At 42.2% G+C, this 24670-nt stretch overlaps 1 protein-coding gene across 3 annotated transcripts; it reads left to right on the top strand.

Annotated features, from left to right (window-relative positions):
* The first annotated feature begins 2114 nt into the window (after window positions 1-2114).
* Window positions 2115-17865, top strand: rnf103 (ring finger protein 103). Of its 3 annotated transcripts, none has more exons than XM_074647767.1 (7): window positions 2115-2306; window positions 7079-7227; window positions 7499-7614; window positions 12122-12544; window positions 13335-13467; window positions 14600-14686; window positions 16174-17865. In XM_074647767.1, the coding sequence occupies exons 2-7, from the start codon at window positions 7174-7176 to the stop codon at window positions 17143-17145; spliced, it is 1785 nt and encodes a 594-aa protein (XP_074503868.1). In that variant the 5' UTR covers window positions 2115-2306; window positions 7079-7173; the 3' UTR covers window positions 17146-17865. The 3 variants fall into 3 exon arrangements, with proteins under 3 accessions (XP_074503868.1, XP_074503869.1, XP_074503867.1); XM_074647768.1 differs by having other exon boundaries at window positions 2115-2406; XM_074647766.1 differs by lacking the exon at window positions 2115-2306 and adding an exon at window positions 3010-3752.
* The last annotated feature ends 6805 nt before the right edge of the window (window positions 17866-24670 follow it).

The following is a 24670-nucleotide window of genomic DNA, read 5'->3' as shown; positions in this document are numbered from 1 at the left end:
GGTCAATGTCAGCATAACTCCTAGAAAGCATGACCTTAGTTAAATGAGTTTGGTAATGGATTTTTTAACTGCGTCAGACCATGCCTAGCACAAATGGATGACCAGTGAACCCAACGTAAAATTGTATCCCATATTTCCTCATCTAAATTGCCCTCCCACAAAGTTCTGATGCTACGCAGCAAGGTGGTGGATGAGGGAATTTAAGTGGTGGATCATGAAATTAGCGTCATGGACAAAACTGCAGATCTGTAAGAGGGGCTGTCCTAGACCAAAGAAATTCTTCGTTGACTAACATGATTTTGTCGAATGATTGTTTGGGTTTAATGAACAGATCTGTAAAACAGCAGCACTATAAATCTTGTGTTTACCAGAGATGTGCTCATAAGTTTCTTAGAGATAAATCATTCAGCATGAAAAAAGCATTAAAAAAATGACGAAACCACTTGTAGCAGGCGGTGGAAAGGAGAGGAAGAGTAGAGAATAGCCCTTTTTCACCATGACAGGAAAAGAAGGTGAGAAGATAAATGAAACACACCTGTGAGCTGGGGGAAGGGGAAGCTAACTAAAGCAGCATGGAGGAGAAGAGAGAGGAGTGAGAGTGGTGAAAGGAGGATATCCTTTGAAGTTAAATTCAGTTTCTTGACATCTTTGCTCTTGAATGAAAACAGTGGCATACAGTATATAAAAAGTAAACTGAGCAGCAAGTGAGCTAAGAACTGGATGGATTCTATAAACTTTCTTGGACAACGAGGCTCTGCTGGAGGAGGTGGAGGACTGGATGGAATCTTGTTCATCTTGGACCAGCAACTGTGGTCGTCTCCTTGCCTTTTGTTGGGCCATCAAGATAAGTCTCCTTTACTGAAACTGTCCAGGCTTCTCCTTCTTTGTCTCTTTTCTTTTCTTCCCTTGATTTTAGTAAAGCTATGTTAAACTGATACAATATGGGATTGCAGAATGAAATATAGTTGTAGCCCCCTATATAAGGGAATTAAAATGAACTCCACCATTACCAGCTACAACATTAAAGTGATGAACACATTAATACATCAATAATTATAGATATAGTCCAATAATATAGTAAATAATATTCTGAAATAATATTCTGAAATGGGCCATTCTACATAATGAGTACTTTACTATATTTTGATACTGATTGTAACAGTATTTGTACACTGTAGGCTATAATTGCAACTTCAGTAAACGTTCTGAATACATCCAACACTCGAGCTTCACTATACATTATGATACTTATGTGCTGAATTTAACACTAAAAGCCTGTAATGTTTCCACTGAAGGGGGTTAGGTTTATCTGTGCTCACCTTTTAATCTGAGTTTAAGACGTATGCGATGTAGTGTTATACCCATATTTGTAACCAGTGGCGGCTGGTGGATTTTTTTTTGGGTAGGGCCAATCAATTTCAACAAACATCCTAGTACGATTCAATGCAAAAAAAGGTATCAAAAACGCATTACTACTTTGCAGTTAAATTTTTATCATTTATTCCAACACTGACATAAGGACATCTTATTCATACAATTCAGTATGTTAATATAACATACGACAGATCATTTATAAAGGAAATGGGCTGTGAGAGAAGAGAAGTGGAGAGAAGCGAGAGACGAGAAGACAAGATCACGCGAGAACTGACATGAGCCCTGACGAGAACAGAGAGAGACACACGTGAACGTGCGCGCGCACACCATGGGCCAAATCAGTTTGGCCCTCCCGGAAGTCTTTTTTACGGCGCTGATTGGATGAATTGTATGTCATTCATGCTTGTAATCATATATCTTTAATCAGTGATTGGCTGTACTGCTTATTAGACCCGCCTTCCTTGGGCCAAATCCATTTGGCCCCAGAAAGTGCACGTGCAGCAGAGCAGCTGAGAGGTGCACTAGCAGAGAGTTCAAGGAGGAAAGCAGATATTTGGCGCAGTTATCCTATTTTACAAATATTACGGGTATATTCCATAGGTCAAAAACACACATATTGACAATTTTTTGAATTTTTAGAATTAATAATTTTATAATTTTTTTTTTTTTTTTTTTTGGTGGCTCAAGGTGGTTGGGGCCAGGCCCCGTGGCCCTCTATTGGCCGGCCGCCACTGTTTGTAACCCTATTTGTTGCAGGGCTACCATTTAAAGGTCCCATATCATGCTCATGTGGAAACAGACAAACCAGGAGCGAATCAACAAAGAAATCAAAAGGAGAGAGTGGAGATGGATCGGGCATACACTCAGAAAACAAGAAACATGCATAACAAGACAAGCTCTGGACTACAACCCACAATGAAAGAGGAAGCCAGGTAAACCAAAAACCAACTGGAGACGCTCCACACTCGACAAGCTAAATAAGATCGGGAACTCCTGGCAGGAAGCAAAGACCACTGCACAGAAGAGAGTAAGGTAGAGATCCATGGTGAATGCCCAATGCTGCCAAGGGGGCCAGGAGTATTAAGGAGTATATAATGCTCATATTCAGGTTCATACTAGTATTTTGTGTTTCTACTAGAACATGTTTACATGCTGTAATGTTCAAAAAACCCTGTATTTTCCTCATACTGTCTGCTTGAATATGCCTGTATTTACCCTCTGTCTGAAACGCTCCGTTTTAGCACGTTTTGACGGAATTGCAACAGAATTGTGTTGCTAGGCAACAGCTTGGGTCCATGTGTACTTCCTGTCAGCTGATGTCATTCACATACACTGCAAACAGTAATAAACTGTGACGCATTCAGAATGTTTACGTTTAAATCTGTGTAAAGGATCTAAATATTGTATATTTGTGACATCACAACTGGACAGAATTCTTGACCGCTTGTTTTTAAATGCAGAGTTTATGAATACGAGCTGTGTGTATTTCCCTGTGGATTGAGCGTTTCGATACTTTCACAGTATCTATATAGGACTTAAGCCTGCTTTATAATAAAACAACATGAAAATCTCACTTTTTTATAATATGGGACCTTTAACTCGTTTTAAGGCTTTTATTTTGTAGCTTGTTTACATGTGTGAGGTGGAGCCGGATGTGACGTCACCTATTCTGTGTACACCAGCTGATCGCAGCATAAAATCCTTCTCCGTCATTCCTGTCATGTTGTAATGTTGTGATATCTGAAGACACAGCAACTGTCCGGACTAATACTCCTACTGTTACTACTGACAGTCAGAGGGAGACTGCGGCGCGTCCAGCTGACACCAGAGTCTAAGCGAGGCTGTTTGTTGTGGTCGTTACTAAGGCCTACCTGCGATGCTAAGCTAACTAGCTGGCTGGCTGGCACCGTTAGCAGGACTCACTAATGTAAACTGCTGCTGAAGGAAGTGAACGGTCAGGAGGAACATCTCCCCAGCCACAACAAGCTACCAAACGATGGAGGTGTAGATATCTGATACTGAGCTAACATCTGTAACATCTGTAGTGGATGGGTCCCGTCAGGAGGTGACTGTCCAGTGTCTCACAGACAGACAGACAGAGACAGAGACCTTCTGTGGTGCCAGCAGCGCAGCGCTCTCCTCCAGCTCCAAGATGTGGTTGAAGCTCTTCTTCCTGCTCCTGTATTTCATAGTGTTGTTCATGCTAGCGAGGATCTTTGAGGCGGTGGTCTGGTATGAGACCGGGATGTTCGCCACCCAGCTGGTGGATCCGGTTTCTCTCAGCTATAAGAAGCTGAAGACCATCCTGGAGTGTCGAGGGCTGGGCTACTCCGGCCTGGCTGAGAAGAAGGATGTCAGCGAGCTGGTGGAGAAGTCAGGTACAGGTGGGGGAAGGATGGGGGATTTAATCTTTAAAGGACCTATATTATAAAAAAGTGAGATTTTCATGTGTTTATATCATAAAGCAGGTTCAAGTGCTCTATAAATACTGTGAAAGTATCAAAACACTCAATCCACAGGGAAATACGCACAGCCCGTATTCAGAAACTCTGCATTTGAAACAAGCTGTCAGGATTTCTGTCCATTTGTGATGTCACAAATATACAATATTTAGACCCTATACAGAATTCTAAACGTAAACATTCTAAATGTGTCCCAGTTTATTCCTGGTTGCAGTGTATGTGAATGACATCCGCTGACAGGAAGTACACATGGACCCAAGCTGTTGCCTAGAGACGCAATTCTGTTGCAATTCTGTCAAAATGCGCTAAAACAGAGCGTTTCAGACAGAGGGTAAATACAGGCATATTCAGGCTAACAGTATGAGGAAAATAAAGTTGTTTTTTTAACATTACAGCATGTAAACATGTTCTACTAGAAACACAAAATACAAGTATGAACCTGAAAATGAGCATGATATGGGACCTTTAAGGGTTGAACGATACCACACTTGGATTCAGTCTGATACCATTTAAAGCGGCAGTAGGCAGAATGTTTTTGGCATCATTAGGCAAACATTCCATAATAACCTTTCAGCATATTGTAATTCAAGTGTTCTGAGAAAAAACTAGACTTCTGCACCTCCTCATGGCTCTGTTTTCAGGCTTTAGAAAATCTAAGCCTGTGACGAGAGACTTTGGCCAATCACAGGTCATTTCAGAGAGAGAGCGTTCCTATTGGCTGTGCTCCGGCTGGTGGGTGGCGTTTGGTGTTTCTTCTAAACGTTCTCATTTTACAGCTAAACAGTACACTACAAGATGTTTCTGAAAACATTTTACGTGAGAAATAGGCATTAGAGTAACAGAATATTGATTCATATTTGATCAGCGCTGTTTGACTGCTTCATCGGAGTTGGCGAGTGACTGACAGCCGGCTCTCAGAGACGGCAGACTTCAGATCAGCTGTGACTGGTTGTTTTCCTCCGGTCTGTGAAATCCTGCAGATACCGTTAGGAGCACCGGAGGACACAGAGACACATGATCTCATTTAAAAAATATATTTTTTTAATCATATTTGCTCCATTTCTACCCACTGCAGCTTCAAGGGCCAGAATCATCAACACTGGTGACGTTATTTACGCTCGTGATACATTAGCCGGGCCAAATGTTTATGTAAAAAAATAATATGAGCTGATTTTACCAATTTTCAAACTCTAAAATATGAAATTTATCCTTAACAATCTAGTGTCGGTAGAGATACGCGGATGACACCAAAGTTTGTTTCCAATACATTGTGTTGGAGCTTGTAAGTGAAGAATACCACGTGACTGATGACATCCTATCCGACAGGTTTTACAGTTTTGCAACTGATAGGTACGTTAGTGGGATAAGAAGAGAGAAGAGTCAAATATTTCGACGTAGACTTGAAAGATATAAACATAAGTATGAGAACATTTCCACCTGATACTAAATAATAAATCCATAAATGAATATTAAAGGACTTGGATTGGTATCAGTGTATCAGCATACATTCACATGCATTGTTTGTGTATTCATCTCAGTAGGTTGTGTAACCACACCCAGGTAGCTGATGACGATTAGTCAGTGTTGTTTGTCTGAAATCTTATTTATGTTTCTAGATGGTCTCTAAAATGTGCTGACGACGGCCCTTTGATGGAAACATGGAATTGATTCTTTGGTCTGTGACTATGCTGAGTCTACTTTAAAACATCCCTCCTGACATGTTTTAAGACAAGTGTTCAAAATGTGTGTGTGGACATAAGATGTCTCTTCACTTAAAAGTCCATTCTCATTGTACGTGCTTCAGATTTCCACAACACTTTCATGTATGTTGCATATTGGACTGTGATTGGCTCCAAACTAGTTGTGATGTCATAAATCCTGCTGGTACATCGAGGAGTTAAACTGAGATTTAAGGTGAACACAGAGAAACTCTCCCCCTTCAGTTCATGAATGTGAAGGCAAACTGTGCATGTAGCCTACACAGTTCTGCACAGAGAAGATCCAACATCCAATATGGAAGTGGATCAATGACTTGTTGGCCAACACTGTGTGACCAGAGAGGTCAGCGAGGTAACTTCAGGGTTGTTCCAGGTCTATGTTCCAGATAAGAGATGAACTCCTATAAATACACCGCCTACTGACCATCCACACCTTGGTGTGCAGATCATATGATAATATTTCACAAAGACAAAGAAGGTTAGGTCAGAATCCAGGCTGAAAACAACACAGTTTAAACTGACAAATGCAGGAAGGACAGCTGGCTGTATGCTGTGGGTGCTTACTGATTTTAATTATGTTTTTACATTCATTTTTTTTACTTGCCGGAGATGGGAACGCAGCTTAAAGAAGGCTGAAATAGAGTCATACACGACACAACCTTGTCAAAGGCTATAATGAAGTGTAATCTATTCATCCATTACACTTCTGTAAGCTATTTATAATATCACTGCCCCATCTAGACGACTATATCTGACATTTGAGTGTTCCATTAAATTAATATATTTGCTAATTTACGCATTCATACATCGGCTATTTTTTTTTTCTTTTGCTAGCTGTCCTTCCTGCATTTGGCAGCTTCAACTGTGTTGCTTTTAGTCTGGATTATGAGTTTAACTTCTTCGTATTTGTCTAATATAGTTTGCTCTTTCTTAGTATAATGTGCCGCTGTGCTGACAGTAGACTTGTCCATGTCTGTGATTGGTCAGATGCTGCAAACACTGCCCCGTTCATGTGAACGCGCTAATAGCCAGAGTGAGAAACCCTGGGTTGATTTACCGAGTTGATAACCACCATAGTAGGACAGCTTAGCGTGATCTTGTTTGTTAGGGTTAGTGAAGCCAGATAACGAGAAGATACCCTGGGTATGTTGAACTCGCTTCGTAGTACAGGCCTCTGGTACCGGTCCACGACCCGTTAACTGAGTTACACCTCTACCTGCTGTACTTTGGGGAATGATGCTTGTCACTATGGGTATTATTCTTCAATACTAAAATAAATTCCAAATCAATTCAAGTCACAGCCATCTTTTAATGACTTTATTTCTAAATTGACAACTTACCTGCACTTTTCAATGAGATCAGATCAGAAGTTGAACAAATTGTATATCTAGAGGTCAAAATACTTGCAGTATTTGTTATAATTGGACAAAAAAAGAAAAATGTGTGAATTAGTTTTGGTGGGAAATGTAACAACTGTTTGGTTTAGGGTAGATAAGTGCTGAGTACCTTTTTCTTCCCCCACAGGAGAGTTGACTCAGGGGGAGCTGTACTCCGCCATCAAGAAAGAGAAGGAGCAGACGGAGGCAGGAGACGCCACCACAACATACTTCAGTGGAGAGATGCACTTCTATGAATTAGTGGAGGACACTAAAGATGGGATATGGCTGGTTCAGGTAAAAGCACTCAATAACACTATTAAAACAATATAGTAAGGTTGCATGATTAAGTGGACATGACAAACAGCAGGAATATCACATTGTCTCTAATCAAACACAAGATGACCCATTCTATCTCACTCTATGCTGTCTTGATTTTGACAATTTGCAATGCATGTTGCGATGGTTTTAGGAGGTTTTTTTTGCAATAAAATTGCAGGAACAAGTGAAAATTGCAAAAAAAACAGTTGTGATTTTATACCTGGTCATGTCCTTTGTGTACCTGCAGGTCATTGCCCAGGACCGGGAAGCTCTGCTCAGTCAGTCCAACTGGGGGAAGATGGTCCAGAAAGTGTCTCAGTTTGGGATCAGAACTGGAACCTTCAACTGCTCTAATGATTACAGGTAAGAAGCACGGCCTTCTTCAAATGCACCGCCACTTTTCATTCATATCAGGGAACACTTGACACATGAAAATAATGCTCATTTGTAAGAAGCGTTTAGACTGGGAAATTAGATTTCTTCCTGTTCTGTTGGACATTCTTTATACATCGTTGCTTCTGTTTTGTCAATATATAGCTAATGAGGTATTTGACCTAGAGGCAAAATTCAAATGTCAAATCTGCAGTATTTAGGAGAAGTGTGTATTTATTTTTGCCATTACTGACCACTAAAGTAGAAAACAGTCATTTTCACTCACACTGCCATCAATCCTGAAAGCATAATGAGATTTTATACAACTTGATTTGTATTAATTATAAGTCTTATGTATAAAGTTATAACTTTTCTGCTGGTGGAGCAAGCTGTCAAAAAATAAACTGTAGCGATAACCAGAAGGAAGGAGTCAACAAGTGAAGTTGAAAAGAAGATTAAAGCAGGTCGACATGAATCTCTCACCGGCTGCACAGTCTCGCTCTGAGCTGGTGTCTCTATCAGCAGAACTCCCTTCAAAAAAAACAAAACAAGGAAATAACAGCGCAGCTCGAATGACTGATCAAATGTACCGATAACATTAGATTCACCATCTTTTCTGAATCTGTCCAAGCATCTCCTGTAAATCCGGAAAAACATAATCCACCAAAGAGCATGTAGTAAGGTATTATTTTATCCTTGTGTCTCTGTAACGTGTTAAAGTATTATTTTACGGTGTGTCTCTGTAACGTGAAATGGACGGAGAGGAAAAATCAGTCCAGTGAGAGTGACTCTTCTCTCTCTTCACACCACTTCAACACAACACAGCTCTTTCTACAGTTACTGTGGTGTCTTTCTGATTTTATCAACTTTTCTCTCATCAACTTCTCACAGAACTTTATCTGAATTTATTATCGTTTTGTGGGTTTTTGTTTGGAAGTCTTATCGTCGTCGTCTGTGCTGCAGTACCACTCTACGCCTTAACTGTTACTAAAGCGCCAGCGGGTGCGCTGTTTCACAAAAAAAGCCTTATTAAACGCTGTTTAATAAGTGACATCAGAATCGGGAATACATTTGCATAAAGCAGCATATTTGCCCACTCACATGTTGTTGAGAGTATTGAATACTTGACAAATCTCCCTATAAGGTACATTTTGAACACATCAAAAAATATATATATTTTGTGATTAATCAGGATTCAATATTTTAATTGATTGACAGCCCTAGTCTACACCTGAATTGCAATTCCTGTTAATTTTGAAGAGTTTTTTTGCCAAGTTGTTGGTGTAAGATTTATTACTTTAATAATAAATAACATCAATAAATTTATATAATGTTATCTATGCATTTATTTAAGTGTTACATTTTGTTTTATAAAGTTAGGACACAATGTTTAATTTAAGCCTGATGTTGCGTTACACTTAAAATAAAAAAAAAAGGATCCCAGTCCACACAGTGAGGCATACAGCTGATTAATTAAACACTGGTATCAGATCTGTACTCTGTATGGACCGATACCCAAAGCCCAGGTATCGGTATCGCTATCGGTTATCGCTATCGGTATCGGTATCGCTATCGGTATCGAGACTGAAAAAGTTGGATCGGTGCATCCCTACTACAAAAGCATCATAACCAACAAACACCACGATTTAAGCTATGACCATATTAGTCTTTTGTTAAATGAAATGTCTCCAGACGGTCCCAAAGAAGAATGTGATGTTCCAGTTCTGATGTGGGTAATGAATACATGTTGAGCAGAGAGAGTGCTGCAGTTTGTGGTTGGGTAGTGTGATATTATACTAAACAGGGGGATGAATTTTCCATTTTTACGGAGCCCCCCTAGCACCTAAGAGAATTTTTTATTAAGTCGTTCCCTCAAGTTAGTAACTCGTTCGCTCAAGACAGGTATTTCTATCAGGTATTTTTTTTACTTCATAGAGCACTTCTTCCAATCATTCCTGACGGTCCACACATTGCTGATGTACGGAGCCCCCCTAGATGATGTACTTCGGTAAAGTTGGAAAGATATTGACGGATTCAAACTTCCTGGATCAATAACTCATAACCAAAACGTTGTTAAAACACCAACGAGGGCTCTTTCTAACCGTAGTGAGGTAGACAACAAGCTACAACCTCATTTTAATCACAACGAGCCTTTAGTCCTCCGAGCTGGACACATTACATTGGTCTCTATGTGCAGCCGGCTGTGAGACGAGTGCAAAGTGCAACGCCGAAAAGAGATGCTATAAAAATATTCAATAACTTCATTATTATACAGTGTAGTACCACCAAAATGACTTCACACATCAATGATCTCCTCATAGTTGTACTACAACACTTAGTTTGGAAAAATATGCTTTTGCATAATTTTGGTGAATCTTTAATGGGGAAAAATATTCAATAACTTGACTTTTATAAAGTGTAGTGCCATCAAAATGTCTTAATTAGTTTAATAAGTATAATCAGGAAGATACCATTGATGTGTGAAGTGATTTTGGTGCTACTACACTATATAATACTGAAGTTATTGAATATTTTTCTCTTTTCGGCGTTGCACTTTGTAGACGCTAACTCGAGGGAACGAGTTACTAACTTGAGGGCACGACTTAATAAAAATGTTCTCCTAGGGGTGTAGGGGGGGCTCCGTACATTTTCATTGCATTAGTGCACAAAACTAACCCACATACAGACGTAGGCAAAATTGTTGGTACCCTTCCGTTAAAGAAAGAAAAACCCACAATGGTCACTGAAATAACTTGAAACTGACAAAAGTAATAATAAATAAAAATGTACTGAAAATTAACTAATGAAAATCAGACATTGCTTTTGAATTATGGTTCAACAGAATCATTTTAAAAAACAAACTAATGAAACTGGCCTGGACAAAAATGATGGTACCCCTAGAAAAGATGTAAAATAGTTTGACCATAGGGACATATTAAACTAAGGTGTGTCCTGTAATTAGCATCACAGGTGTCTTCAAACTTGTAATCAGTCAGTTTGCCTATTTAAAGGGTCAAAAGAAGTCACTGTGCTGTTTGGCATCATGGTGTGTACCACACTGAACATGGACCACAGAAAGCTAAGGAGAGAGTTGTCTCGGGAGGTTAGAAGGACACGTATAGACAAGCATGTTAAAGGTAAAGGCTATAAGACCATCTCCAAGCAGCTTGATGTTCCTGTGACTACAGTTGCACATATTATTCAGAAGTTTAAGGTCCACGGGAATGTAGCCAACCTCCCTGGACGTGGCCGCAAAAGGAAAATTTATGACAAATTGAAGAGACGGATAATACGAATGGTAACCAAAGAGCCCAGAACAACTTCCAAAGAGATTAGAGGTGAACTCCAAGGTCAAGGTACATCAGTGTCAGATCGCACCATCCGTCACTGTTTGAGCCAAAGTGGACTTAATGGAAGACGACCGAGGAGGACACCAAATCATAAAAAAGCGAGACTGGAATTTGCCAAAATGCATATTGACAAGCCACAAAGCTTCTGGGAGAATGTCCTTTGGACAGATGAGACAAAACTGGAGCTTTTTAGCAAGTCACATCAGCTCTATGTTTACAGACAAAGAGATGAAGCATCCAAAGAAAAGAACACTGTACCTAATGTGAAACATGGAGGAGGCTCGGTTATGTTCTAGGGCTGCTTTGTTGCATCTGGCACAGGGTGTCTTGAATCTGTGCAGGGTGCAATGAAATCTCAAGACTATCAAGGCATTCTGGAGCGAAATGTGCTGCCCAGTGTCAGAAAGCTTGGTCTCAGTTGCAGGTCATTGGTCCTCCAACAGGATAATGACCCAAAACACACAGCTAAGAACAAAACATTGGACTGTTCTGAAGTGGCCTTCTATGAGCCCTGATCTAAATCCTATTGAACATCTGTGGAAGGAGCTGAAACATGCTGTCTGGAGAAGGCACCCTTCAAACCTGAGACAGCTGGAGCAGTTTGCTCACGAGGAGTTGGCCAAAATACCTGTCGACAGGTGCAGAAGTCTCATTGAGAGTTACAGAAATCACTTGATTGCAGTGATTGCCTCAAAAGGTTGTGCAACTAAATATTAAGTTAAGGGTACCATCATTTTTGTCCAAGCCAGTTTCATTAGTTTGTTTTTTAAAATGATTCTGTTGAACCACAATTCAAAAACAATATCTGATTTTCATTAGTTAATTTTCAGTGAATTTTTATTTATTATTTCAAGTTTCAGTTTCAAGTTATTTCAGTGACCATTGTGGGTTTTTCTTTCTTTAACGGAAGGGTACCAACAATTTTGCCTACGTGTGTATATTCCTTAAATCTCAATGAAAGCGAGCAAGGAGGAGTTACAACCAAGAATGAGAGCTCATTTTCTGATGACCAGGACTATTGATATGGTGATTGTCATCAGTTTCAGTGTGTGCAGTAAACATGGGACAGAACACTGTGATCCTGTGCGACTGATAAAGTTAAAGACACACGTCCTGTCTTTCTGGTGTTTCTCTGTCCTGTCCACCAGGTCGTGTATCAAGCGTGGCTGGCAGCGCTCCACTCTCATCATGTCTGTTCCTCAGACTTCAGCATCGAAGGGCAAAGTCATGCTGAAAGAATACAACGGCCGTCGCATCGAAACGGAACACATCTTCCGCTGGATGACCTCACACGTGGCTCATCGGATCAAAACCCTGCGTCATTCCGAGCAGCTCGTGGAGGAGTGGCGCCCCGACCCCGCCCACCCGGTGAAGATGTTCCTGTTCGCCCCGCTGGCCCAGCCGCCCGCCTTCTTCTCCTCGCTGTCCATCAAGTTTACCGGCAGGATCGAGTTCATCTTCGTGGACGTCCGTCACTGGGACAACCAAAGCAGCCTATTAGAGATCGATGTGACGCAGAGCCCCGCCTACATCCTCAAGATGCCTGAGGGCATTTATCGCTATGGCAACAGGTGATGATTGAAAAATGGAAAATATAACGGCTTATTATTTATACGAACAAATACAAATGTCTGTATCTTCTTTCCACCCCTCTTCTCCACCTCTCCTTCACTTCTGTCCTTCACTCTTCCTCTTCTGCTCTCCTTCACTCCACCTCTCCTTTCTCTTCTTCTACTCTCCTCCTCTCCTTTACTCCCCCTCTTCTCCTTCTTTCCTCTCTTCTTCTTCTTTCCTCTCTTCTTCTCCTCTCCTCCACTCCACTTTTTTCATCCTCTCCTCCTCTCCACTCATCTTCTCCTCCTTTCCTTCACTCCACCTCTCCTCCCTCCCTCCTCCTCTTTTCTACCTCTCCTCCTGTCCACCTCCTCACCTCCACTCGTCCTCTTCTACTCTCCTCCACTCCTTCTCTTCTCCCTCACTCCTCTCCTTCACTCTACTTTTCTCATCCTCTCCTCCTCCTCCTCTCATCTTCTCCTTCTCTCCTTCACTCCACCTCTCCTCCTTCCCTCCTCCTCTTCGCCACCTCTACTCGTCCTCTTTTACTCTCTTCCACACCTATTCTTCTCCCTCACTGCTCTCCTTCTCTCCTCCTCTCCTCCACTTCATTTTTCTCATCCTCTCCTCCTCCTCTCCTTCATTCCACCTCTCCACCTCTCCTCCTGTCCACCTCCTCACCTCCACTCGTCCTCTTCTACTCTCCTCCCCTCCTTCTCTTCTCCCTCACTCTTCTTCTCCTCCTCTCCTCAACTCCACTTTTCTCATCCTCTTGTCCTCCACCTCTCCTCCTGTCCTCTTTTTTAGTACTGGTGAGTTCCTGTCCCTGGCTGCCATGGATACGTTCCTGCGTTCGGTCCAGCCGGAGGTCAACGATATGTTTGTCCTCAGTCTAGTCCTGATCAACCTGCTGGCCTGGATGGACCTCTTCATCACACAGGTAGGTCATTTCCTGTTTTTCCCGTTAGACGCAGTGGTGAAAATGAACAAAGTACATTTACTCAAGTACAACTTTTGAGATACTTGTACTTTACTTACGTAGGTATTTCCATTTAATGAGACTTTATACTTCGAAACTCCACTACATTTAGCTCACAGCTGTAAAGCCGGCTGCATGTTTCTTGCAGCGGGTTACACAAACGCTCTACACATTTCCACAGCCCGCCTCTCGGGTTTGGATAAATCAAGGTCTGCGGCTGAACAATCTGTGTGTAGCTCCTTCTAGATGATTGGCTCGTTGGTCTGTGGGAACCCAATCCCGTCCTTTCCCACCTTCCCTACCAAAAGACATAGATAATCAGATACCTTCATCCATCCATCTGCAACCGCTTATCCCGTTAGGGGTCGCGGGGGGGCTGGAGCCGATCCCAGCCGACATTGGGCGAAGGCGGGGGACACCCTGGACAGGTCGCCAGTCCATCACAGGGCTGTATAATAATATAATCAGATACCTAACATACATATTTATAAAGACCAGAAGAACATAACAGCAAGTAGAAAACGGCACATGTGCTGTTCAATGGTGACATACAGCCCGCTATACAAGTTTTAACGAAGAGATGTCACGTGTGACTGTTACTGCTCAGCATCCAGCACAGTGTCATCAGTTAGATCAGTGCATGGAACAGGCTGGAGCCTTAACTTTGCAGATTACTATTTTATTAGAAAACATATGATCAGCTTATAAATATATGGTGCAATTTTGGAAATTGGTTGAAGTATTAAAAATGAGCTCCACCTTTAGCAGCTATAACATTAAAATGCTGCATTAACAACGTATTCTCAGTAATAAACTCTGCAGAATGAGTACTTGATTCTTTCAATACAATTTGGTGATAATATTTTTGTACTTTTACTTACAAAAAGTCCTGCATTCAAAATGTTACTTACTGTAACAGTTTTTCTTCACTGTTGTACTGCTAATTGTATTTAAAGGATCTGCATACTTACTTCACCATTGATTAGATATATTCTACATGGTGCTGGAGAGAGAGAGAGAAGAGAGGGATACAGTTAGTTCTGTATTTATTGTCCAGTTTATTTTTTTAACATGTATTCATTTTCATGGACAGGGAGCAACGGTGAAACGATTCGTAGTTCTGATCCGAACACTTGGAACCTACAACTCCATCCTGCTGGTGTCCTGGCTTCCTGTTCTGGTAGGAAATCATCCATAGCACACGCTTCTCACGACTGACTTCATCCACAAATTCTTCCTGTGTTGAACAAAGGATCTACATGCATGCGCACAAGCACACGAGTGATGCGATGCACATTTCTTGCCAAGCGTTTCATATTATACTGCTGATATACCACAGGTGGTGGTAATGAGCCAAGATATGCTGCAATGCAAAATCAGAGAAGGGGAAGAAGAAAGTCTTCTTCTGTTAAACATGATAAACAAAACAGGGCATATACAGGGCTGCGGTCAAAAAGTCAAAAAATTACGTCCTAACGTCTTTTCCTAACCACTTCTCTTTGACCTCGATGGAAAACGTCATGAGGTCAAGGAAAGATGAGAAGGAGAATTCAGAAGGAGTTAGGAAAAGACAACCGTGGTGTTAAGAGAATCCAACTGCACTTTCACTATAAGCCCAGTAATTATGACGCGACGGCCGCGGATGTTAGTGACGCGGGTCTGTCGTGGTGAAACTGCTGGAACACTTTACATCAACATATAATAAAGGATTAACTGACCTAACGTGAACAACTGGTGAAAAATATCACTTCATTACCGAGGTTGGAATTGAAATAAACAGGAATATATGATAAATATTGAGTTAATTGTTCAAGTTATGGAGAAAGGGAAGGACCATATAAATATACTTCTTCCAACTTCTTTTGGACATGTAATATTTATTTATGTTGATTATTTGTTAATTGATTGTTTAATGTTCATTTTATTTGTTATTCTTGTTTTGTTTTTTTACTGAGGTATTTGTTACATGTTCGAAATAAATAATTAATTAAAAATAAAGTGAAACGAAATGGTTGTCGCCGTCCACTCATATTAAACATGAATCCCAATTACTGATGAGCGTATGAAAATATTATGCAAGATAAGCATATAGTTTGTTATCATGAACGGCCGAATGGTGCGTCGCTTTAAATGCTACGGCCGCAAGGAATTGTGGGATGTTATTCTCTCTTTTCCTTTGGTAAAGGATGGTCCAGTGTATCCTACGCTAAAGGAGATAAGAAAGGAAGCATTGAAGCTCATTTTCTTAACGTTTGGAGAATTCTAACAGCTCTTATCATGGCTGCTACTGAGATACTTCCGGGTCATTTCACTCCGTTAGGAACCTTCCTGAGCAAAAAGGACTATTCGACCGCAGCCCAGGTTATACAGGTCAATCAGACTGCTTTCACCAACATGACAATGACTTCGGTGAACTCCAATGGCCTCCACAGTCACTACATCTGAATCTAATAAATGCTATCATGTCAACATGGAGCAAAATGTAATTCACCTTGTTGAAGCCACTTCATCAAGAAACCAGACAAAAAAAGGGGTTCCTACCCAGTACCAGCACGGTGGACATAATAAAGTGTCCACTGAGTGTATATAGTCATTGACTAACCTTAACTGTGGAGAGTTGAATTGATAATAATTGATCACTAATCACTGATTGATCACTCCCTCTAGGCTCTCCTCCAGCTGTCCTATCTGGACAATCTGTACGGTTACAGTCTCAAGCTGCTCCGTTACGCCGACACCACCACAGTGGCCGGCCTGGTGAGAGCCGACTGGACCTTCTACTCGTCCCACCCGGCTCTCTTCCTGTCCACCTACCTGGCCCACGGCCTGCTGGTCGACTACTTTGAGAAGAAACGCCGCTGCGGCGTCAGGAGCCAAGAGGACAGCACCACCAACCTGGAGTGGCTGGCCAGTCTGTGGGACTGGTACACTTCCTATCTGCTCCGCCCGATCGCGTCGTTGCAGCAGGTCCCGTCTGACGCCTCGGACTGGGAGGACGACCCCAACTTCATACTGGAGCGTTTGGCTTTCCCCGATCTCTGGCTTCGCCCGTTAATAGATACGGACTATATCAAAGCCCTGCCGACCTGGAGCTTCAGAGCTGTCGGTGAGGACATGGGGGACGAGGACGGGTCTGGCGGACCGCTGGATGAAGAGACAGCTGGTTCACATTCAGACACGGAGAGCACGGAGCAGATGGATTCTCCTCCACGCGGCAGCAAAAGACACGAGAGGTCGTCGTGCGATCAGGACAGCGAAACGCAGCTCAACAACATGGACCCCAGCGGTTACTGTCAGTCCGGCTGTCGTCACGGGAACGTAACCTCGCCATCAGCTGACGGGGCGCCTAAGGACGGCCGCCTCGCGCCCAAAGGTGTCTCTAACCATCAGCGCTGCGATTGGTCGGCGTGGCCCCGTGACATGCTGCAGTGTTCGGAGTGCGTGGTGTGTTTGGAGAACTTTGTGAGCGAGGAGCTGCTGATGGGTCTGCCCTGCGGCCACGCCTTCCACCAGCACTGCATCGTGGTGTGGCTGGCGGCGGGCAGACACTGCTGCCCGGTGTGTCGCTGGCCCAGCTATAAGAAGAAACAGCAGAGAGCCGCGCCGAGCAGCTCCACCGAAAACAGTCTGCAGGAATAACGATGAATACGTCGTCTTCTACTCTTCACCGTTCGTCGGCACAGAGCCCGCCGGGCATCGAGAACCGTGTCGGATATCATCACAGCTCGCTCGGGGTTGAAGTTGGGACTTAACGGAGATAACATTGTCAGTAGGTGTGATCAGGGCTGCTGTTGTCATGAAGCCATCAATCAGCTTGCTTCCATTACTGTTGAAGGTAATACGCTGGCCATATAATGGCAGACAGGTGACACTATAAAAGGCCAGTCGCCGTGGTTCCTGTATAGACAGGATATTGATTCACACACAGTAACCGTCGGTGAAGTCACGGCAAACGTCGTAGTGCAATAAAAACATATTTTTGTTTTTGCTTATTTCACTTTACCAGTCCGTTCACCCCACAAACCATCAGAGGGAGATTTCTTCCACATAGTTTTGTGATGTCAGGGTGAACAAGAAGCTACTTATCAACCGCAACCAAACACAATTATATACATACAGTATGCACACTATCTGCTCCATTCTGTATCATGACTGACTGCAAATGCAAACACCTACATGCTCTATGTGTTTGTGTTGTAATTAGAATTTTGTTAAGAATTGGAGGAAACTGGATCGTCTTCTCTATTGAAGGCTCTCATTGGTCAACACAGGAAAGATATATACACTGATCAGCCATAACATTAAGACCACTGACAGGTGAAGTGAATAATATCTCATTACCATGGCACCTGGCAGTGGGGGGGGGGGGGGGGGGGGGGGGATATATTAGACAGCAAGTGAACATTTTGAACTTTGAACTTTGTGTTGGAAGCAGAAAAAATGGGCCAGCGTAAGGATGTGAGCGACTTTGACAAGGGCCAAATTGTGATGGCTAGACGACTGGGTCAGAGCATCTCCAGAACTGCTGTTGTCCGATCCAATAGAAGAGCTACTGGAGCTCAACTTGATGAAAAAGCCTACAATGGACATGTGAGCATCAGAACTGGACCACTTTTTTATCGAGCATCTGTGGGATGTGCTGGACAAACAAGTCCGATCCACGGAGGCCCTACCTCGCAACTTATACAGGACTTAAAAGATCTGCTACTGACGGCTTGGTGCCAGATACCACAGCACACCTTCAGAGGTCTAGTGGAGTCCATGCCTCGACGGGTCAGGGCTGCTTTGGCGTTAAAAGGGGGACCTACTCAACATTAGGCAGGTGGTCATAATGTTATGGCTGATCGGTGTATATAAATATATATATATATATATATATATATATATATAACCTTTATTTAACTAGGAAGTCACATTGAGATTAAACCCTCTTTTACAAATGAGTCCTAGCCAAGACGGTCAAATAACAGCATCCAACACATAACAAGACAACAACATTGAATCACAACAGCAACAATAGGTACGACAGAATACATCACATCATCATACAGAGCATTAACAGGGCAGCATGTTGCAATGAATCGATTGTGAAATATCCCACTAGTCCTTCTGCTTCTGAAGATATTGAACACCCCCGACAACTCTTAAATCTTAATTTTGACATGACTTAAGAATTAGTTTTGGTTTATCACAGAGAATGTGCTTAAAAACACCTGCTGGGGTTCTATTAATCCCCAAAACACGGCGCTCCTTGATTTGCTCTACTGGTAACAGTCAGCCCTTTTTGATTCTAACCCGGAACAGACTGCCTCATATTTTGCCTTCAACACATTAGCCTTTGGTTAATCTGTCAAAGAGAAACGGGAAAGTTGAACATAATGTGAAAGAACCCTAAAGGTTGTGGAAGCTTCTGCCAACTCGAGATAAGACAACAGCAAGTCTGATGCACCTTTCTACTGTCTTTGTCGTGCTGAGGTCTGCATGGACTCACCAGAACACTAAACCGTGTCAACATGTATGTGTTTGAGGAGTTAAAGAAATTTCATCAGGAAGGCTTCGGGCACACAACTCATGTATTTTTAAAGTCTGGGTAAAGTAAAATCAGAGATTTGTCTCTAGACACGTTATACTGTTATAAGACTGTGAACTATGTCGTACTGAATTGTGGAGTTTGACCATTTTTCTCCATTTTTTGAGTTCAGAATATTTTGTGCCGGCTTGAAATCGTGTCTCGATGAACGCACTGGAGAGCATCCTTAGCGTAACCCCTTCCCCCCGATACTATTATAGAAAACTAGAGCACATAGTATCAGTGCTTCTCCTCACAGCCTCCTACAGTTTACTAGCAGTGGTGTACCGGCCATCTGGCATACCGGGACAAATCCCAGTGGGCCGTCAAAAAATCCATAAGGTTTTTACCAGCCCCGTCTGTCTGTCTATCTCTGTCTCTGGCCCTCTCTCTCTCTCTGGGCCTGTCATGTGTGCGTGTTCGGGGATCGGGCTCGCTGGCCAATCACAAACAAGTTGGTTAACTTGTGTTTACATCACAGGCTCCGCCGTAGCTTCCTCCGTCACCTGCTGGTGCAGCTGTAAAACAGTGGATGAATTGTTTTGAGGGTCAAAACCCCACCAAATGACTCGTTTCACTATCAGAGTTTAATCAATTTGGTCCAATAACATTTGGAAAAAGTGTAGATGAGCTGCATGATTGAACTGGAAGTGTTATGTACTGTGACTGTACATACAGTATGTAATCAACCCCGCAGCACGCCCAGAGCAGCAGAGGATACTGCTTATTTTTCACGATTTTGTAACCTAATTTGACATAATTGACGATTTGTTTTAATTATTCAAATGTGTCTGGGTGGTTATATTTTTGACAAACTCAGAAAATATAATTTTTTTCTTTAAAGGGACTCTATGTAAGAATCAGAAATTGCTTGTTAACAGGGACACCTGTGGCCGTTATGTCAACGACAGTCAGCGTCCCGTTGCTCACGCTTGTGCTCGCACTACGTAGACAAGCATCACTTAAAACTAGTGAGGCGACACACACTGAACGTGATCGACAGGCATCGTGTGGGCATTAACGTTAGCAACATTAGCAGCTCAAACCACAATATCACTCTATATTTCACATGCTTTGCAGTAATGTTATCTTACCAAACGAAGGCTCTTCCACGAATGGAAGGACCGGCCGACGTCGGTCACTGTCACATTCCTGTTTTGTCAGACGGGCTTCACCAGATTTAACTTAGTTTTTTTTGTGTTTCTGTGAAGTTTGTGTTGGAGTCTGAGTTGTGGGGGGGGCTAGACGTTTGGTGGCGTAAGCGGACTCCATTTCTAACTGAACGTTAGCTATGGTTGCACACTGTTAGCCCCGTAAGCTGAGCTGAAAATAAAGGCACTCGCGAGCGCGCGTGACGTCACATCCGTTAGAAAAACATCCTGGGGAAAAAAAACGTCCAGCATTCTTCACATTAAAAGTAGTCTACAGGCTGATAGAGGAAACCCAGAAAGTTGCACAAGGTCTCGTTTTTTAGGTTATGTTACAACCTGTTCACACATTGACATTAAAAAATGATTAAAAAACATTTATATGTGTAAAAAGTTACATACAGTGCCTTTAACCAGACTTTAAAAGTTACACTATAATATAATACATAGTAGAGATGATTGACCTTTACCACCAGGCTGAGGCCTCTGCATGTGACTTAGATCACAGCCAGGGGCCACAAGATATGTACAGCAGCTGTCAGGCTAGCTACATCACTAAACCACAGTTAAAGCTGCACTAATCAATACTTTATATTGCCAGTGGGTTAAAGGACTCTGTGTAATGTGAAAGGTGTCGGTCGTAGTGACAAACGGAGTATTATAACTCTGCAGTTCTCCTTCAGCCTCTTTTAGCTTGTCCCATTCATTTAAACTCTAAACTTAAAGTTCTTATCATATCCAGCAGCAGTTTCATAAAAAAAACCTCTGTACACTATCTGCCCAGCAGCCGACAGACAGTTATAGACTAGCCAAAAGGACCAATCGGTCTGGCGACAGATAGGTCTCAGTCTGTTCCGGTGTAGCCGGCGGATACCCGGGCCAAACTTCCTCTTCCAGTGCGCTGCTCATTGTTTACAGTCCGATTAGCAACTTGAGATGCGAGACTGGAGTCGGAGTTGAGAGACGACATGTACGACGGGGATATGTCACAAGTAGCCAGTTTACAAGCTAATTTTAAACCAATAGAAAGCTAAATCGTCGTCAGACGACAGCCGCTGGGTTGCGAAATTGCATTTCGGACGATGCGTTCTGCCCCTTTTGCTCTCCACGTGGACTTGTTTACCTGCGTTCAACCGATGCCTGCTCAAACGGGATTGGTCGATACTACTCTGACTACAAACGGAAACCAGAAGGCTTTCGATACCAAAATCTCACATGTATATATGAATCCAGAATCTGTTTATAGAGATTAGAAATTTAGCTGGTGAACATGGTGGAGAATCAAGCAGCTGAAGAGATAGATATTTCTCTCTCAGGAGTTGGTGGAGACCAAACCAGAGCTTAAAGGAGAGTGAATATTGGACTTCTTCATGCAGACTAGGGGTGACTCCAAATAGTCAACTATTTGATCGAAGGAGCCTGATTCCACTGCCAATCTCACAGTTGAATCGACACATAAATATTTTGAATTTATGACCGATTCTCTAAAATCAGCTGGGGGAGGGGCGTTGAAACAGCTGATTACGCCGCATATAAAAGCTGTTAGCGGCTTGTGTCTCTCTCTCTCTCTCTCTCTCTCTCTCGCTCTCTCGCTCTCTCTCTCTCTCTCTCTCTCTCTCTCTCTCTCTCTCTCACTCACTCACATTAACTGTCCCTTTCGCTTCCCTGTTGTTTCCCTTCAGTCTATGGATTGCTACAATGGGGAAACATGGAATAAGGACCAAAAGTTCTATTTACAACCACGAAAAGAAAGCAGGCTGGGAAACTGATCTCCGCTCCGTGTCAGTACTATACGGACAGCGCTGCAACTACACACACTACACGCAACAAACAGCGCTGTTCATTATTGTGACACAACAGCTAACGATAGTAACGAGTATCTCGGCCAATAATATTATTTTTCTATCGATACATAAAGCTTAAACAGATTTCATCAAAACATGATTCGACGATCAAGACCTGACCAATCAGATTCGACGATGTAAATTATTGGTCGGGGATGCCCCTAATGTGGACAGAAACACCACTCCAATAGGCCCTTATCACAGAAGCCATGTTGACGTGTCACAGCAGGATAAACAAGGGTGCAATTGATAACATTAATTATGGTTCCGTTGTATTTATTGTGACCAGGACTCCGGCCCACCTACATGGAACAGTGCCATAATTAATGTTATTCATGGTGCCTTCAAATGGGGTCGTGTTTACGAGTTGGGCACATATGAACGCACCCCCTAATTGTCGTATTCACGACCTTGGAAGTTTCTGAAATTTCCGAGTTCACGACTTGTGACGTGTTTTTTCATGTTGACAGAAATGGCGGAAGTTATGGAAGTTATTTTTTTCGGTGCATAATAAGTTAATATATTGTAATTTTAGCCGTATATTGTTTTTCTTTTATAATAGGTCTGTGGAAACTGTTATTCCCAACGGCCTCATCTATTTCCTCTGTCATTATGCCTTTGCATTTACTGCATTATGTTACCCGGTTGCTAGCTTACTAAATCGTTAGCCTCTGTGGCTCCTAGACGCCAACAGTAACGTTTATATTGCCGTTGCTTAGCAGCGGTGTTCTTCACGACTTAACCACTTGAACGCCAAGCATATCGTGTACAGGACTTCCCACGTTGTAAACACGAGCTCACGAGTTTCATTTGGAGGCACCATTATTTCACCTGTGTTCACCCTGCAATGACAATGTCCAAATGGCTGGTTACTAACATATTCACCATGTCAACTTCATAGGATGATGATATGTCAGATGTGTTTACAGTTTACCAAAAGAAAAAAAAGAAGATGCACCTTTAACAACACAGTGGTATTATTTAATCAACGCTCGATTTCCCTTTACTTTTCTTCTTTTGTAAAGGGTCATCTAACCCTGAAACTCTGCTCTCATTGGGTTAAAACTCTGCAGCAATCAGACAGTAAACAATGCTGCAGTATTTTTTAAGTGAATATTAAAAAATGTAATTCGCTAAAAGATCTCACAGCTTTCAACTCTACAGTACAGTTGTACTCTCTTTAGTCAGCGCTAATGGAGTGATGTATTTCTTTTACATGTCTGATGATGTCGTCTCTGTGAGGTAACAGGACGTGGTACACAGTGCATGTCATGGTGGCTTTACCAAGAATGGACACGTGTTAGTGAGAGAGACAACCTGATGTGAATTTAACATGGTGGGTATCATGTATGAAGATGGAAGAAGGTCTTTCTTAACACCGACTCCTTTTATTACCCAACAAAACACCAGTTTCAGGGCAGCTGGGGGGAACGAAAAGGTTGGAGTGGAAGAAGAGACTTTGCTCAGTGTGCATGCTTTTATTTTTCGTTCATGATCTCCATGTTGACTGCCAGGAGCTGAGCTGTAGTCAGGCCTCTGCCGATGCCCTGCTCATGGGCAGCGTGTTGTGCAGTCCTTATCAGGCCCGAGGAAGTTGACTTTTGACTCAATTAATAGTTTGAACCCTAAATGAATCTAAAGAAAATAAACAAAGCTGTTGAATGTGTGTCGGTAGCTCTCTCTCTCTCTTCTATCTGCTGCTGACTTTTAAACCTAACTAACCATGTGGTCTCATTTTATCAAAGATAATGACGGGGATATTTTGACATTTGGAATTGGAGGTTTTGGGAAGAAACTTCCCATTACACCTACAGCACCTGTACAATATAAATGATATTAAATGATGATTATGATGCTGATATTAGAATAGGACTGGGTAGTACCCAAGCTAAGGGAGCATATTGCCTGAGGTTTAGGTTACAGTTTACCTTCACATGCTTTGAATAATGATCTCATTATGTCTAGAATCCCAGCTGTGGGGCTACTACCAGGCCCACATTGTTTAAAAACAAAAATCTTGACTTAAATGTCCAAAACTAATTGTACTTTATCAACTTTTAAGGGTGCTTAACCATAATCTTTCAGCTGACTCCTGTCTTCTTTCTGTGTGTGTGAAGGGCAAGAATAGAAACATGATATGTAGAGCAGTAACTTATCAAAATAAAAGTGTTTCAGAGCTTTGTGTTGGGAGTCGTTTTGTTGTCATTGTGGGTGGTAATAAGGGTCTGTTAAGAAGAGAAGCTGCCATCCAAGTCAAGTCAAGTCAATTTTATTTGTGCAGCCCAAAATCACAAATCACAAATTTGCCTCGGGAGGCTTTACAATCTGTACAGGATACAACACCCTCTGTCCTTTACAGTATGACCCTCTCATCGGATGAGGAAAAACTTAGACAAAAAAAAACCTTTTTACAGGGAAAAAATGGAAGAAACATCAGGAAGAGCAACAGAGGAGGGATCCCCTTCCAGGATGGACAGACGTGCAATAGATGTTGAGTGGTTACGGAGTAACAACATAATGAAAATACAACATAGACAATCCATATGACAAAAAATAATACATGTAATGTGAACATGTGTGAGAAGGTGGATCCAAGAGGATGT

Source organism: Sebastes fasciatus, chromosome 10, assembly GCF_043250625.1.
Source record: "Sebastes fasciatus isolate fSebFas1 chromosome 10, fSebFas1.pri, whole genome shotgun sequence".
Classification (NCBI taxonomy): Eukaryota; Metazoa; Chordata; class Actinopteri; order Perciformes; family Sebastidae; genus Sebastes; species Sebastes fasciatus.
Note: the sequence above shows the minus strand (reverse complement) of the source record. Positions and strands in the feature narration are given on the sequence as shown.